Source organism: Thermobia domestica, chromosome 1, assembly GCF_964235325.1.
Source record: "Thermobia domestica chromosome 1, izTheDome1.hap1.1, whole genome shotgun sequence".
In the NCBI taxonomy this organism is placed as follows: domain Eukaryota; kingdom Metazoa; phylum Arthropoda; class Insecta; order Zygentoma; family Lepismatidae; genus Thermobia; species Thermobia domestica.
This window is the reverse complement of record NC_137454.1, coordinates 120,962,549-120,978,783: the sequence shown is the minus strand read 5'-3', so window position 1 is coordinate 120,978,783 and position 16,235 is coordinate 120,962,549. Positions and strand designations below refer to the sequence as shown.

Genomic DNA, 16,235 nt, shown 5'->3' with positions numbered 1-16,235 from the left:
ATATAAGGTTATTATTTAAGGAAAAATAGTATTACTTGTTATTTCTTGACTGCGATAAGACTTTTGAACAGTTGTGATGTTGCTACGTGTTTCGTAACATTATATGTTTCTTTCAATATATATCTACATAATAATATAGCACTTCAACTGAATTGCCTTTTAAGGAAATACGTTATCTTTCACAGAAGAGTTTCGAGCATCAAGAAAAATATCGCGCTATCTCTATGTGTGATGTTCATTTGTCTTTCTATTCCGAGCAGTCTGAATTCATGACGATGCAGGGCAAAGATCATATTTTTCCATTCATTAAGTATTTCTATATATAAAAGACTAGATGAGGAAACAAGTGTGCAATTCGTTTTTGTCTGCAATAGTGCACGTATATCAATCGCTTTTAAGTGTGCTCTGGTCAGCTTCGGATATCATTTCATTTACGCTGTGAGTACATTCACATTTGATTAATTTTATTTCAAACTTACTCCCTATTATTTACATATATACTTCCTAGTTATTTTATTTTGAAAATATTAAGAAAATTATTAGTGAGACACGAATTTCTTTGTTGTTGTTGTTGTTGTTTTCTAAACAAGATCTATTAAATATAGAATGTAAATGCAAGTACAAGTGCATTTTATAAATTTTATTTCACACCAAGTGAGTTTGTAGGTGACAACATTGTATCAGTGAGTTTTTCGGAGGTTTCCTCCTACGTTTTCATTTCATTTATTTCATATAAGGACACAAGGCGACTCAGTGGTATAGTGCTCACTTCTGTCGCAATAGGTCTTTGATTCGATTCCAGACCATGCAAGTTTGAATGAACAATATAGTATCATTGGATCTTCTCATTTTCCCCCTACATTATCATTCCACCAATTATTACATAATTACATGTATGCAGTGGCTGATCTAGCTCGGGGCCGGGGACCTAGGCTTTCTCTAGTTTTTTGAGTGACAAAAATAATTTAAGCTATTATTTATATATTTTTGAATGTTTATAGTAAACTCATGATATACCTATTATAGTCTGGGTTCTGGCTGCCCCCAGTTTTTACTTTCTATATCCGCCCCTACATTAATGATCCTAAACCATGGGACATTACCAATTTCATTTCACTTTACTAAATTAAAGATTTCAATTGAAAAAGCCATTTTACTTAAACGTGAGTTTATGAACAATTATTTTCAATAATCTAATTTTTTGCGTGAAAACAGTAAAAAAAATCAAATATAAAAAAGGAAATTGAAATGAAATAGAAATTTTAAGTTAAAATGCTTAGTAGCAATTTAAGATATTAGATTTCGGAATAAATCATTTTATTAATCGTGTTAAAATTGTTTTTCTCTTATCCAAAAATAAAATAACTTGTTAAGAAATCTACAGATAGATGAGAAAGTGTCTTTCTATTCTGTCTAATGATCTTCCAGCACTTTGTAGCACATTTTTTATCTTATTATATCTTTAGGGAAAATAGGACTAACCTGTGACCGCGCGCCGACCAAACAAAAATTATTAGTATAAACACACACAAGAGCTCATATAAGTTGTGTGGAGTTCTAGTGTTATAATATGTAGCTTTTTACGATGGGGAAAACAACTCCTCCATTGTAAAAGAATTACCAAAATTGTTGAGTAGTTTCCGACATTATCTCGAATGAACATTGTGTTTATTTCATAAGAGCAAGTACGTCTAACTTTTAAAACAATATCAAACAAATCGACAAGTTTTTTTCGTATTACCTACTCGAATTTCAAACTAATTCGTGATTCAATAATGATAATTACACAGTATATGAATATTCTTCAAACGTATTTCAAATCAAATACACCGATTGGAAGAGAGGCCATTCACAGTCCACCATATGGTTACTTCTACGGAATGTGGGAATCTAACCAATCAGAGTTTCTGACCAATGTAAAAAAAAAAAAAAAAAAAAAGCAAATATATAAATAAATAAGTTCGTATGACTCCCAGTTTAAAATGTAATTAAAGTTGAATAGTATGATACACTAAATGATATACGAAAATCAAGGGGCCCTGAAATTAACTGCAATTACTCTGAAATTTCTCTGAAATCTAAATATCCTTTCTTATGAAGATAGACAGAACAGGAATTCCTGTTTTGTCTAAAGATAAGATAAGAAAAAATGTGCTACCAGTGCTGGAGGGTCATTAGCCAGAACAGGAAGATACCGATAAGACTAGGAAAGAGTTTGTTTGGATATTTTAAAGACTTATTTTGGAGATATGTTGTCTTAGTGATAGAGCGCTTATCTCTAAGTGCGAGGAGACTCTGGTTCAATCCCAGACCATGTAAGTTTGTGTAAGACAACATCGTGCCTGTGAATGTTCTCAGGCTCAACCGTTTACTCCACATGTTTATTTCATCGATACTTTCATAATCCTTCACCTTTATTTAACCTGAAGAACATAAGTATGGGACATTAAGCTATGGATTTTGTTTAATTTAAAATCTATTTTGAATTTATAAAACGAGTTTTTTTCATATTATTGGTATTTGAGATTTGAATTAAGCAGATGAACTGAATTTGATACATTTTTTTAGGATTCAATTGAACCAACTTTAGCTTTTTCTTCTTTATTTATTGCAGAAAATATTTAAATATGGACACAGTGTTTGCACTTCTGTCCCACAAAACTCGTTGATGGGAGCTCGAATTCATTAGTGTCCTTGAAATTCCCCACCTCAAACTCGCTCCTCAATTTAATAGGTATAAAAAAGCCTCCCCCCTCACCTATTTCCTCTATTTTTTAAATTTGTACAATTCAATGCAATGCACATATTCTACGTATCAGAAAAACAAGATTACTAGCTATATCAATTTTTGTATTTTTGTGATTAATGAAGAAGAAATGTAATAATACTAGGAATGGAATTTTTAGAATGGAATTTTCAAAATACTTGCAAGTGAAATGAAATGAAATCTTTAAGTTTAATGTCCCACGCTTATGCCGGTTAGGCTAAAGGAGACGGTGATAATGAGAAATGAGTGAAATGGTGGAATAAAGAAAGTGGGAGGAAACGGGAGACCCCGAGAAAACTCACGAGCACGGTGTTTGTCCACCACAAAGTCCACACGGCGCAAGCTGGGATCGAACGAGGGACCCCAAGCACCGGAGGTGAACGCTCTACCACTTAGCCACCGCGCCCCCCTACTTGCAAGTGAATGTTACACTCGTTTATTGTGAATTAAATTGCTTCATATGTTTAATTTTGCATTTTTATGTCTCGAAATTCAGCATAAATGCGTTATAATACCCTTTCTCCACTCATTCGGGGCAGAATTCCCTAAATTTGTGCTAGTTTATGGGGTATCCGTATTCTATTCTGTGTATTAAGAATTTCGTTTTCTTTTTTTCTTTTCTTTTTTCTTTTTTTGTCAACGGTTAATACAAAACTTTCCCTTCCTCTAAGGTCTTCATATCGAATTCGCGTTTTACTCTTTCGAAATGGAATTTTCGAAGTTTGTGTAAAGAATAAGATATTCGAATTATGTGTATCAAAAACCTCTATGTTCCGAATTTCATTATTAGCATTATCCTATTAATGTTTTTATTAGTAGTAAAAGTTAATTATTTTTTGTAATGATCAAATACCAGTACGTTTACCAGCATTTATTTGTAATTTAATTAATTTATGTTTTCTTTTAAATCATTAGTGTACTCTTCAGTGTATATTTTCACGATGTATTTTCTCGTAGTGACACAGAAATTAAAATCGTGTCAGAAGGATAATGATTCAATATCTTTTTGGCAATAGTGTTTCAATAATACAACTTTAAATATTATTGAAAAGTTTGGATATTATCTCAATTGTCCATTTTCTCGCGATTGTAGGTCAATGCAATGGCGTATACTGAAGAAGATAACGGATGTTTTTGTATTTACTGAATTCAATCCATTATCTTTAACAAACCATCTATTCATAGATATACGGTTATCTGTTTGTTTCATCTATGATTTTACAAGTGTACTTGTCCATCAGTGAACCCCCGGGATGGAAATAAGATAAGAATAAGATTCTCTTGAGAATTGTCAAAAGTGTGATGAATCAGAGTTTATAAGAGTACATTCGTTATTACTTTCCGTTCTCGCTATATATCATACAGTAGAGTAGTACGGTAGTACAGGCACGTAGCCAGGATTTCGTAAAGGGTGGGTGGGTCCGTGGCACGAAATACAATGGTCATCACACCAGGGGCTCGATCATTCAAAAGTATTTTATTGGCAACATATATTGGTTCGATTACCCATGATTTCGTAATCCGGGGGAGGGGGAAGGCTTGACGTGAAATACTGTGGTTATCACATCAGGAGTTCGATCAATCTAAACTATTTTACTGGCAATATTTATTGGTTTGTTGAGACAATAAAATGAGGATATGTTGGTAAGTATTTTAATTACAAACTATGAAGAAATCTCGACTAAAAGAATTTTTAAAAAAAGTGTTGAAAAAAGATTTTACAATAATAACCTTCCTTCCTTTGCTCATCCAAATATAACAATTTTCCTTTCATTATGACCTCAACTATTATAAAAAGCACATATTTACCATTATAAAAAGTATATATGCAATAATCTTCTGTAAAATATTTTATAATATCCGCGTTCCTTTCTCTGTTGAATCAAATGTTGACAACTGTCTTTCCACATAACTTTTGTTTTTATTATTCCGCCAACTATTGTCTGTTCCAAATAACAAGTTATAGGAGCAGTATAGTAGTTATAGGAGTGTAGGAACTGTTTCTGAAATAACCTGTTTGATACTGCAGAGAAGCAATGACGAAAAATTATGATTAAAAAAAAAATATGTACACTGTTATAGAACGGCACTCTGCTTTCGAAAACTTGAAATTTCCTGACTTGTACTAGAAATTATGAGAATTCCGTAACTTTTCTAGAAATTTCAAATTCCCTGACTCTTCCAGGTTATCTCGCTCACGTCGCCACCATGTATTGCAAGTAATACAAATCTCCTCACAAGAAAGAGTAACCAAAAGCTTGCTGTAGCTTTTTATTTTTAACACTGATTCTTCTTTTTCTAATTTCTTTTTGTTTCATCATTCCTTAAATTTTTCATTTCTGGTTTCGAAGCGAGGGTCCGGACCCCCGGACCCCCCCTTGGCTACGTGCCTGAGTAGTAGTCAAATCTTTACTGTCATCTACCCTCTGAAATAGAATAATTAAATAAATGTAAATGAATATAATATTTGTGTTCTGTGCAGTAAAAAGCAATATAATCCAAAATTTTACCTTTGTATCCCAAGGTCCAGAATAGATATATTATGACAGTTAAATATTTATTATGAACTCATTTAGGATAGTATTTATGGAATTCAAGATAAAAGAATTAAGGCTCCATGATATATCAAAATTTCTTACCAACAACGTAGTTTGACTTTGTACTTCGAGAAAGATGTGTTACTTTAATATTCTGTATTATTCTTAAATTCATTATTCTATCATTTATTTTATTGCATTGTTATGTTTACTCAAGGCAAGAGGAGCTTTGACATCTTTCATGGACACTACACCCATGTTTCTTACCATTTTGTTCAAGTATTTAAAAAATACATATGTAAATTATTATTATTATTATTAATTGTTTTCTTTAAAATAAAATGAAATTTTAATGAAGTGATTTTTTTATTGATTTATTCATCGCGTCTAGTTAAACGATCGTTGCTTTTACCAAACAAATCTGATTATATATAATATTAAAAATCACTTAATAAATTAAATTCGGTTATTAAATACTTAAATTATACAATATTATATAATAGTTAAATTTTATTTTTACGGGATATTAAAATAGATCTAAAGAAGAAATCAGTAAAATTGAACTATCAAAATTTCAGTTGATTTCTAAGAAAACATAAAAAATAATTCTCTACTTAAATCAATGAGCTAAAAATGTACAGGGTGTTACAAAAAATTAGTAATTTTTACTGAGGTTGTTTGAAGTAAGTGATCACTCTCCACTTACCTCACTAAAGATTGGTGTGCAAGTACTGGAGCATTCTTAAACATGGATATTTGGATAGTTCACATACCAGTTCCTCCCCGACCACGATAGGTTTCATAGTGGTGGAGCTATGAACTTCACGTTTTCGGCACCCTATAACTCCGAAACTGTCCACTTTTGAGCACAGATCCATATGAACTTTTTTTCTTATTTTCATATGAGGAATCTCTTCCCAAAATATGATGATAAATTTTTATAACACCCTGTATTAAAGATTCATTCAGTATATTCATAAGCGATGAGTGAAATCAATATTACAAAGACAAAAAAAAAAAAAATCAACAATTTACGTATATAGATCATATGATGTACCGTACAGTACATCAGTGTTAAACTTAACCTTTGATATATTTTGTATTTTATATGTACACGTAGAGAGTGAATAATAAAGAGTACCGATAACATTTACAGTAATATCGATAGCTAGAATATGTGGAGTGCTGTGTGAATAGCATTTAAAAAAAAACATTGTGTGTGTCTGCAACGTGATATTTCTAATAGCTAATACGTGCATGTGTGTGTATATATTTTAGATATAAAGAGGCTTTATATTAAATGTGCTGTTCTTTTCTTTTGCTTCTTTAAATACAGTATAACAAAATGTTTCACAGAGCGGGAACAGGAAACAACATTTGAACAAAACTTTTTGATTAAATCGGAAGGAAGTCATGTTATGACGAAATGCTTAGTTAAGTTGATTAATGAAACGACTAATAATAGAATGACATGTTTCCTGACACGACACACTCACAAAATGATTTTAGCCGTAGATATATCTATTATTTTAACTTTTCCCAATGTGTAATAGGTTATGGTTTTTCAATGACTAGTGTCTTACTATAGTTTGAGTAATTTGTTTCCGCTTTTTAAAATATTTACATTAAATTTTCTTTCCTTTACTTATTATAGGTGGAAGACTTTAACCATAAATTATGAGACAGACAACTACTGTAAGAGATAGCGCTGCTGTTTACGTGAGCCAACTAATGCCACCAGAAGGTAAGGACAATTTAGTTTCTTTATAATAAGTTAAAAATAGTGTTACTCATGAGACGAGACGAGACGAGAAATGAGATTTGCTCGTCTCGTTACATATTTTTTCTAAGAATCTCGACTCGTCTTCATTCTCGAAGAATTCTTCCTCGTCTTGTTTCGATTTTCGAAAAAAAGCTTTTCTAATCTCGCTTTGTAAATTTATGTACAAAATTTATGCAATGATATTTTTTTCTTAATCTTATCTACAAGTTATCATAACCCTTCCGTGTCACGAGAAGTCTGCGAAGGGAATGATACAATAACATTCAAATAATATTTATTATTGGGGTACATCTATTGCATAATAACTTGTGTATCTTTAAACGCCGATAAATGCTCTTCATTATGTTCGTACAATCAGGTTTTTCAATTTATAGTTGCATATTCATACATACTAGACACAATATTATGTAGCATATTCATACATAGTAGACACACTATCATGTAGCATATTCATACATACTAGACACACTATTATGTAGCATATTCATACATACTAGCTATGTAGCATATTCATACAATATCATGTAGCATATTCATACATGTAGCATATTCACACTATCATGTAGCATATGCTAGACACACTATCATGCTACATATATGAATATGCTACATGTATGTATGAATATGCTAGACACACTATTATGTAGCATATTCATACATGTAGCATATTCATACATACATGATATTGTAGCATATTCATACAATATCATGTAGCATATCCATACATACTAGATACACTATCATGTAACATACACATACTATATGAATCATGTTGAATTATTGACAATGTTTGGAAATCTATTTTTTAAGGTCTGAAAGGAGGTAGATTCTTAAAGATAAAATATGTCCAAAATTACCACAAATGGACTTAGCTTTCTTGTACACTGAACGCGCCATTTGTTGCTATTAAATTGTTTGGTGAAGGAACAAAAACAAAGAAAGAAGTAGTGCGTAGCGAAAACCTTTATCATTTAGACACAAAGTAAGTAACGAAGCAGTAGTAGCCTTGTTCAAAAGTACTATTCCAACATTTGCCTGAAATCAACAAAAGAAAAATCATTAGTCATGTTTATGCACATTCCGGAGATCGTATCCAGAATATCAGAATTACAAAACAAAAGATCTATACTTTCCCAATACTTCAATATGCATAGTGATATTTAAACATTCTCTTTAAAAATAGAAGTATGTCTGAGTCTAAAATGAGTATTCTTTTCAAGAGAGATTAAGATTCAAGTACTGTTATAACAACAATATAAATTTATAGCACTTTTTTTAAAGCCTACAATAAGAACTGCAAGGCTTTCATATGGCGCTGAAAAGTAAATACTGTACTAAATGTATTTGCTAGATTTCTGAGCTATTCACTTATGTAGTCGAAACAATAGATAACCTTACTTCGCATATCATTTGCCTTTGGATTGGATTGGTAACCACATTAGATATAGTGACCTAGTTTGCAGCGACCTATTATACAGAACACAAACACATGATTCACAACATTATATAGTTCATATTTATAAACACTTTTTTTTTTTGTTCGTTTATACAGGAGATCTATGTGTGATTCACCACACCATATGAATAACATTAAACGTTCTCCCTGGAAAATAGTAAATTCGTTTATTGATTTCCAGTTTGAAAAGATCAGCACTGAGGCAATGCGGGGCGTCGATCGGCAGCGTAACATGGGACCTGAAGCACATAATGATGCTTCCGAGAATCGAGAGATTGTATTGTACGTATCATATTTAATGGACTTAAAATTACGTGATTCATCCTTGCTTTGTATAGAATAAAGAGTAAATTTTGAAGTTTTATTTAGAGAGAGTCTTTAGGTCACTCATCCCTCGTTTTAATGGACTGAAAGGTCCCACCGGTGGTCTGATGTCGTTTGTTTCGATTTTAAATCTGGTGAAGTTAATATCCACAATTTCATTACGAAAGAAATAGGAACAATTCTGTATTATAATTTTAATCAAGCACACTACCCAATGTGACAGTTTAAAATGCATGTACAGTCAGCGACAAAAGTCCTTTCTGTTTTATAAAATTAGTTTCATAAATAACTTGAAAATGGTAGGACAATTTGAGTACAGTTTTCAGTAAATTAAAAAAAAAGTGATTTTCTGTACATTCCAGGCTTGAAACTAGGTGAAACTGTGTACATTCCACCGTTATTCCCAAAGTATTTTTTTCCCAAATGGAAATAACTTCTGTCGCTGACTATACACTGTTTAAATATACACTATAATACATTAAGTTCAACATTTTAAATTTAAAAATCAGGATTTTCCATTTGAATCAGCTGCTACAGATCATATCCGTTACTTCTGAAGTTCGTTAAATCGAGATTCGTATAACAGAGGAATGATTGTTCAACGTTGATCTTATGCCTTAAAATGTTTTTTGATAATACCTTCTTTTTTCATTGAAGAAATCAAGATTTCGGCACCATGGAAGTATGAATCACTTTTGTCTAATAACAGTCATATACATTCAACTCAACTGAGATCTCCCTATCATAAAGAATTTATCATTTCCTTCCAATTTTTTTTTCTATCCAGTTTGCATTTGATTGTTGAGTTACTTTGATATATTATATTTGCTTCTCTACTCACGATTGGTGCTAAATAGCTTTTAACATTCTCTCAATATTATCGTTGTGAATAATTAAGTCAAGTGCACAAGATTCCTCTGCATTACAGCACATAGACCTTATTACCTGTATCAACTACTAGCTCTCTTTCTTCGAAATTTCTAAAACTTGCAGTATTCCAACCTATGTTTGGTTCTAATTTCTAATTCGACACACATTAAAAACCCTATGTTTATTAAAATACGAAAACTTTTCAAACAACCCATTAAAAAAATAAATTGAAAGAACATTCATTCATTCATTCAGGTTAAATTGGACCAGTTAATACGTCGTAACATTATCTGATTTAGGTTGTAATTTACATAATATTTATGTAATTAAATATTATTAGTTCAACATATCTTAAACAGAAACTATCTTTTTATTTTCAGGATCGGACGTTCGATGGCGAATTACTCGAAGAAGTCGAATTTGTATTTTTCTAGCTGTGATGTTCATTACTGCTGTGATATGTATGTCGTTGATTCCTGACGTTAAGCTGTTGGGCAACGTCCTTGTTGGGTTTTGTGTATTTATTGTAGCACTCACTATTATACTCTCATTTCTGGTATTATGCGGGAAACTCAAGTCACCTGCTGCTAATACGCAAAACGTAAGTAAAAAATTTAGCTTCCTTTATTAATCTGGTTTCCAATTCACTTTAGATATAGTAATTCAATTCTGTGCTTGCATTATAAGTTTTGGCAGCGCACAAAAACCTATTTAGATTTATCAATTAACAGGTGTCAAACGATTTTTTTTCGTATCTTCCTTATATGTCAAGTTTCAGTACTTCTAATTTCCTAATGGTTAGTGCGACTCCTTTTGAAAATGAAATGAAATTTTTGAGTTTTACGTCACACGGTTATGCCGGTTAGGCTAAAGGAGACGGTGATGATGAGTAATGAATGAAAATGGTGGAATGAAGAAAGTGGGAGGAAACGGGAGAACCCCGAGAAAACCCACGCACACGGTGTTTGTCCACCACAAAGTTCACTTGGCGGGGGCTGAGATCGAGCCCGGGACCCCTAGCACCAGAGGTGAACGCTCTACCACTGAGCCACCGCGGCCCCCTGCGACTCCTTTTGATGTACATAGAATACACGTCGATAATTTGGAACCCTAGTGCAAAACTATGTGCACCAACTAGACACAATTCAATATAAATTTGTACGTTATTTAATACTAATTGGTGCACCAAGCCTTCGGCTCGTTGTACACTATAGGTTAAAATTGTACTTGATTGCAAGTTCAAATTGTTTGATCATATTTTACAAATTTATTTATTCATTTTTTTAATATCCCAAACTCTATGCCATATTCTTTAATGTAGTTATTCGAGAACTTCGTTATACGTGCTCAACAATCCAGCAGCTAGCGACATCTATCAGTGTTAGGCAAGCAAGTGATAGTGCATATAGCGACATCTATTAGCAAGATTGTTTATTATTAGGGATTGACGCACTGAGACAAGGCGTTTTACCATTTATTATAAGGATTCTTATTGTGACCCTTGTATTACTACAACCATCATTACAAATTTCTTAAGTAGTTTATATAACAGTTCAGGATATTGTGACGTACAGACTGGCATAAGAATCTATCCTTGGTATAAAAAATCTTGTACTTATACCAAATTATTCATTGCAATCTCTTCAATGAAGAAGAGATAATTTTCTGTTGAAAATTTAAAATAAACTTAGAATAGAATTTGATAGATTCACTAATATTACTATCAGAAATCCCCTAATATGTTCCGAATAGGAAAACATACTCGTGGTGGTTACTAATATTTCACGAAACGTCACTACGTATGTGGATGTCGGGTCTATCGCCTATTATATGAATGTGCACTGTCCAAATAAGAAATCCTACAATATATATATATATATATATATATATATATATATATATATATATATATATATATATATATATATATATATATATGCACAGGTAAAATACAGAAAAATAAATTATAAATTGCAACAATATATGTATATTACTGAATACTATCAATGAATGGTGTACACGGGGTCTTAGGTTCGATTCCTGGTGGAAAGGATTGAAGTTTAAAAAAATTACAGACTCTACTCTTAAACTGGCGTCCCACATAACCTCAGTGCTGAAAGGGACACTAAAAGCTCCAATCCAACCAACAATTAATAGGTGTATACAATATACAATAAACAATAGACAATAGACAATATACAATAAAAATAAAAATAACATACATGAACCCATATTCGGTTTCCGGCACAATCTAGATCGGAGCCTTGATCTAGAATCGTAAGGAAATTGGGAAGATGCTTCCATTAAGAGATAATGATTTGCAATCCAGAAAGCCAGAAATAGTGATAATGTGAATCAATGCGATGATCATATTAGTACATCAAAAGTCATTTGCTGTGCATAATCCAGTGTGGGTTTTCAAGCCAAGGTTTATTTATGCTTGTAATCATTATTCTTAGTATTTAATTTGGTGCTCCTTCAATGAACGGATCAACGCCATTCTCTTCAATTGCTAGACATCCCACAACAACTATTTTGTTTTCATGGGGAAGAGCGAATCGGCAACATTTTTAAAAACAAGAATTTTAGGAATGATAAAAATATGGATTAAAAGATTATGAACTTCTCCAAGAATTTTAGGAACGATCCCAAAAAATGCATCAAAAGAGTTCAATCTTGGTCAATAATTAGTTTTTGGATCAGAGGCCACAAAATTTTGAACGGCCCCTAAATCTAGTTTTCGTATTTTCTACGGAATAAGCACATCACACTGAGTTAAGTGATAGTTTGGGTTTGGCTACACTATATATAGTTCTCCTTATATAAGGCGTACAACAAAATTTTTGATTGAAATATTTTTTTATCTTTTGGGCCAACAAAATAGCTAAAATACGTTTGTGTAAAAGGAATGATAAATCTCGTTAATGAACAAGAAAGAAACTAAAAAAAGAGAGGGGGACTTCTCTTATTGTAGTCATCATCTTCTGGAAACTGCATCTATCTGATCATTTTCACTCTCAGAAGTTTTATGATCTTTTCTCGCCCTTTATTGTACGTATCTTGTGTAATGTCTACTACTAACATTGCTACTACAATAATTTCTGCTGAGAGAAAAATATTACGGAAAACATTTAAATATTTTGTTAATCCTTGCAGTAAATTTTTCTTACTGAGAAGTTAATTGTAATTCTCAAACCATGATCGAGTCTAAACATAGCGTTTTGTTTCCTGATTCAAATATGGTGATAAATATGTATCTTAATTGCCCACACCCCAAAATTTTCTTAGCACTGTTTATTTATTCGCTTTTATATGATTTTCTTTACAGGAGACTGAAGATGACCATCCACCCACAGTGTATATTGACCCTCCTCCACCGTACGACGAGGTTGTAAATATGAAGGAAACACCTCCACCGCCTTATGAATATGTGATGCATATATGAAAACAAACAAGTAATAACTTCAGTAATTGTTTCATTAAGATAAACAATGATGTGTGTATTCCTGGAGTCGTGGTACGGTTGACTGTTGATTTTAGTAGCAAGAAAAATCTTTTATGACAGTATAGCGATTCCTGCTCGATAGTAAGGAATTGAAGCAACGATTGGTTAAGTGTGATTATCTCCTTTCGATGTATAATACAAGCATAGAGTTCTAAAGAGCGGTATCAACCGTTTTTACTGATGGTAAATGGAGTTCCCAATGAAAGAAGGATTTAGTGTTAGAATGGAGAAAACTGCTAAATGGTTTCTTGATTGATGAATCTGTTAATAGAAATAACTGAAGAGATAGAGAAAAAGCATTTGCTTACCTCCTGAATGTTGTGTTTAGGGAACAGCAGTCGGATACATGGTTCAGTTATGATGGGTTGCCTATCACATATCTACTATGAGAAGATTGTTCTCTTCTGTTTTATAGAACTTCAAACAAACTTCAAAATTATTTTAATTTCAAGCAAACTTATAAATTTGTTTACTCTAACTACTGAAAATATTAATCAAAATATTACCAGATTTTGTTTCAAAATAATCTTTAACAAGTTTTGGAATTCCTGTAAAACTATGTCCTAACATCAATGAATCTATTGTTCGATAATAGACATTCATATTGAACAGTTTAGGACAGATTGACTATATTGACAATTCTTATTCTTTATTATTCATATTTATTAATGTGCAAAGTAGACCATTTGTTGAATTTGTAGAAAACAAAATATTCAGATTATTGGCAGCTATTTTGTTATTAATACCATGTAATTACTGTTCACAAATGGGGAAGGTATTCCCTATCACATTAGTACGAAGTAAATTCAAGAATGTGATGTTCTCTGAGTAGCAGGATATACATAAATTCACTTACTAATTAAATATAAGCTTTGTAACTTATATTTCATTGTGGATGTGGACATTTCTGTTAATACGTTATGCAGTAATTACTTTAACACTTCTTTCAGTTTGCGTAAAAACTTTTTTGTATAACTCACAGTCCATTGTGTTTAATGCTTTGTCTCAATACGACTTTAAAAGTGATTTTCGTAACAAAAGTACAATTTGTATATGAGCAGGATAGTACGAAGCTGGATCGAATTATGGTTTACTTATTATGCAGTATGGTGCGCTATTTATTTACTAGATATAGTAATTGTTCATGTTTTACTTGCAATGGACAGTACATGACTCTTGCGTGATTTTTTCACTCAGTATTATAACGTTTCGTATTTAATATAATATATGTGATATAATCTTCCTACGAAAATTTCCATTGTTATTTTTGTTGTTGCTACTTGTGATACAAATGAACTATTTGTAAGGAGATGTGTATTATCTGAAATCATTTTCACATGTAAATAACTCATTAATGTTTTATATGTAAGTTCGTTATATTTTTTATTTAAAAATACATTTTTTTATATAAATATACATGACATGCTGTTTTATTCGATTATTATAAGTAACCTTGACACTAAAGTCATATTTTTAAAAAAATGAAATGAAATCTTTTTGATTTGTATCCCACGATTATACTTTTTAGGCTAAAACGGATGGATGACTAACGAAAATGAATGATTATGAAATAATTGGAGGACTGAAAATGTGAGACTAAACAGGATACAGAGATGGCGTGGGTCAAGAAAACTTGACCCACTCTGACCCACCAAAACCCATCGTCATCAACTCTGACTCATGATCCACGCCCTCCTCTCCTCTGACTAAAGAGTTTACAATTGTAATAAGGCAAGGTTGTGAAATTACCACTAATCGGAGTTGGAATTTCTACAGTCAATTGCTCAAGCACCGCTCTGTTACAATGCCGATGGACCTGACATTTACAATATAAAATGGTAAAGTGTTTGTCTGGGGCCATATGACGATGAATTTCAATTTAGTTATCATATATAACTGTTTCCTTGATGAATTACAGATACTTTTTAGTGGAAAATAGGATGAAATTTGAAAGTCTCAAACCAAGGTATAGCAGGCCAACGTAAAAGAAAAATAATGTAAAGAACTGGAATGTGTCTCAAAATCCAAGTATCGATAGTAAGTCCTATTGCTATTATTACAATTTCAAATGTAAATATCCAAAAGTATTTGAAGTTCTTTTTTCACTTACATATACTCGTCTCAGGCAAGTAAATAGAAACAAATAAAAAAGAGAAATCAAAGTCTTGAAAGTAACACGTAGACAAGTTCACCAGTGTTTAGAAGATAATATCTACAATGCACTGAGTAGAGTGGGTCGTAGTGAGGCATGTCCTGTTGACCCACGACCCAATGACCCACTCACAAACCGTGACCCCCTTGACCCACAACCCACTGACTCACTCCATCTAACTAACTCTATGGCCTATGGAACCCGGAGGTTCAATGCCGCGTTCACAAAAGCACTCCACTGACTTCTATCCTTAGCCAACTGGATCCAGAGAATTTAATCTTATCTGTACTGTATAAGGATACGGCAGAAAGATCTTCCCTATTTGGAAAGCTAACAAATTCGAAAACAAAGAAAATACGGCATTAACAAATATCTGGGAAGTACACAGAATATCCCTCCAGAAATTGTGCCTCTCCCAAATCGGGGAATTTGCTATGCTGTTGCACCAAAAGAACGCTCTGATTGTAAGAGCTCAGTTCAACTTTACTCTCAAACGGAGATGTCTAAACTCGTGAACTCGGCTTGTGGACTCAAGCTCAATTATTGAGCACGATTTACATGAATAGCAAAGCAGAGTTTGTGCACGAACAAGTATGAGCTTCATCGAGGATAATGAGCTTGAGCTCAATGAATGAGTTAGTGAGTTCGGGGCCGAGCGAACGCAAACTTCACCTAGCGTGAGCCTCCTTGAGATTAGTGAGCGTGAACTCAATGAGTTAGTGAGTTCGGGATCCAGCGAACGCAAGCTTTAGCTAACGTGAGTCTCCTTGAGTTTGGAGTGCCCGAGCCTCATGTACAATAGTGAGCCTTAGTTCGCACAAGCGAATTACCATCAATTGCA

At 32.6% G+C, this 16,235-nt stretch overlaps 1 protein-coding gene across 2 annotated transcripts; it reads left to right on the top strand.

The window, feature by feature from the left end:
• Nucleotides 1-244: 244 nt before the first annotated feature.
• Nucleotides 245-14,641, top strand: LOC145666560 (uncharacterized). 2 transcript variants are annotated; one of them, XM_081733904.1, is made up of 4 exons: nucleotides 245-438; nucleotides 6,959-7,048; nucleotides 10,118-10,338; nucleotides 13,066-14,640. In XM_081733904.1, exons 2-4 carry the CDS (start codon nucleotides 6,982-6,984, stop codon nucleotides 13,180-13,182), a joined length of 405 nt encoding a protein of 134 aa, XP_081590030.1. In that variant the 5' UTR covers nucleotides 245-438; nucleotides 6,959-6,981; the 3' UTR covers nucleotides 13,183-14,640. The 2 variants fall into 2 exon arrangements, with proteins under 2 accessions (XP_081590030.1, XP_081590037.1); XM_081733911.1 differs by lacking the exon at nucleotides 245-438 and adding an exon at nucleotides 4,098-4,411 and having other exon boundaries at nucleotides 13,066-14,641.
• The last annotated feature ends 1,594 nt before the right edge of the window (nucleotides 14,642-16,235 follow it).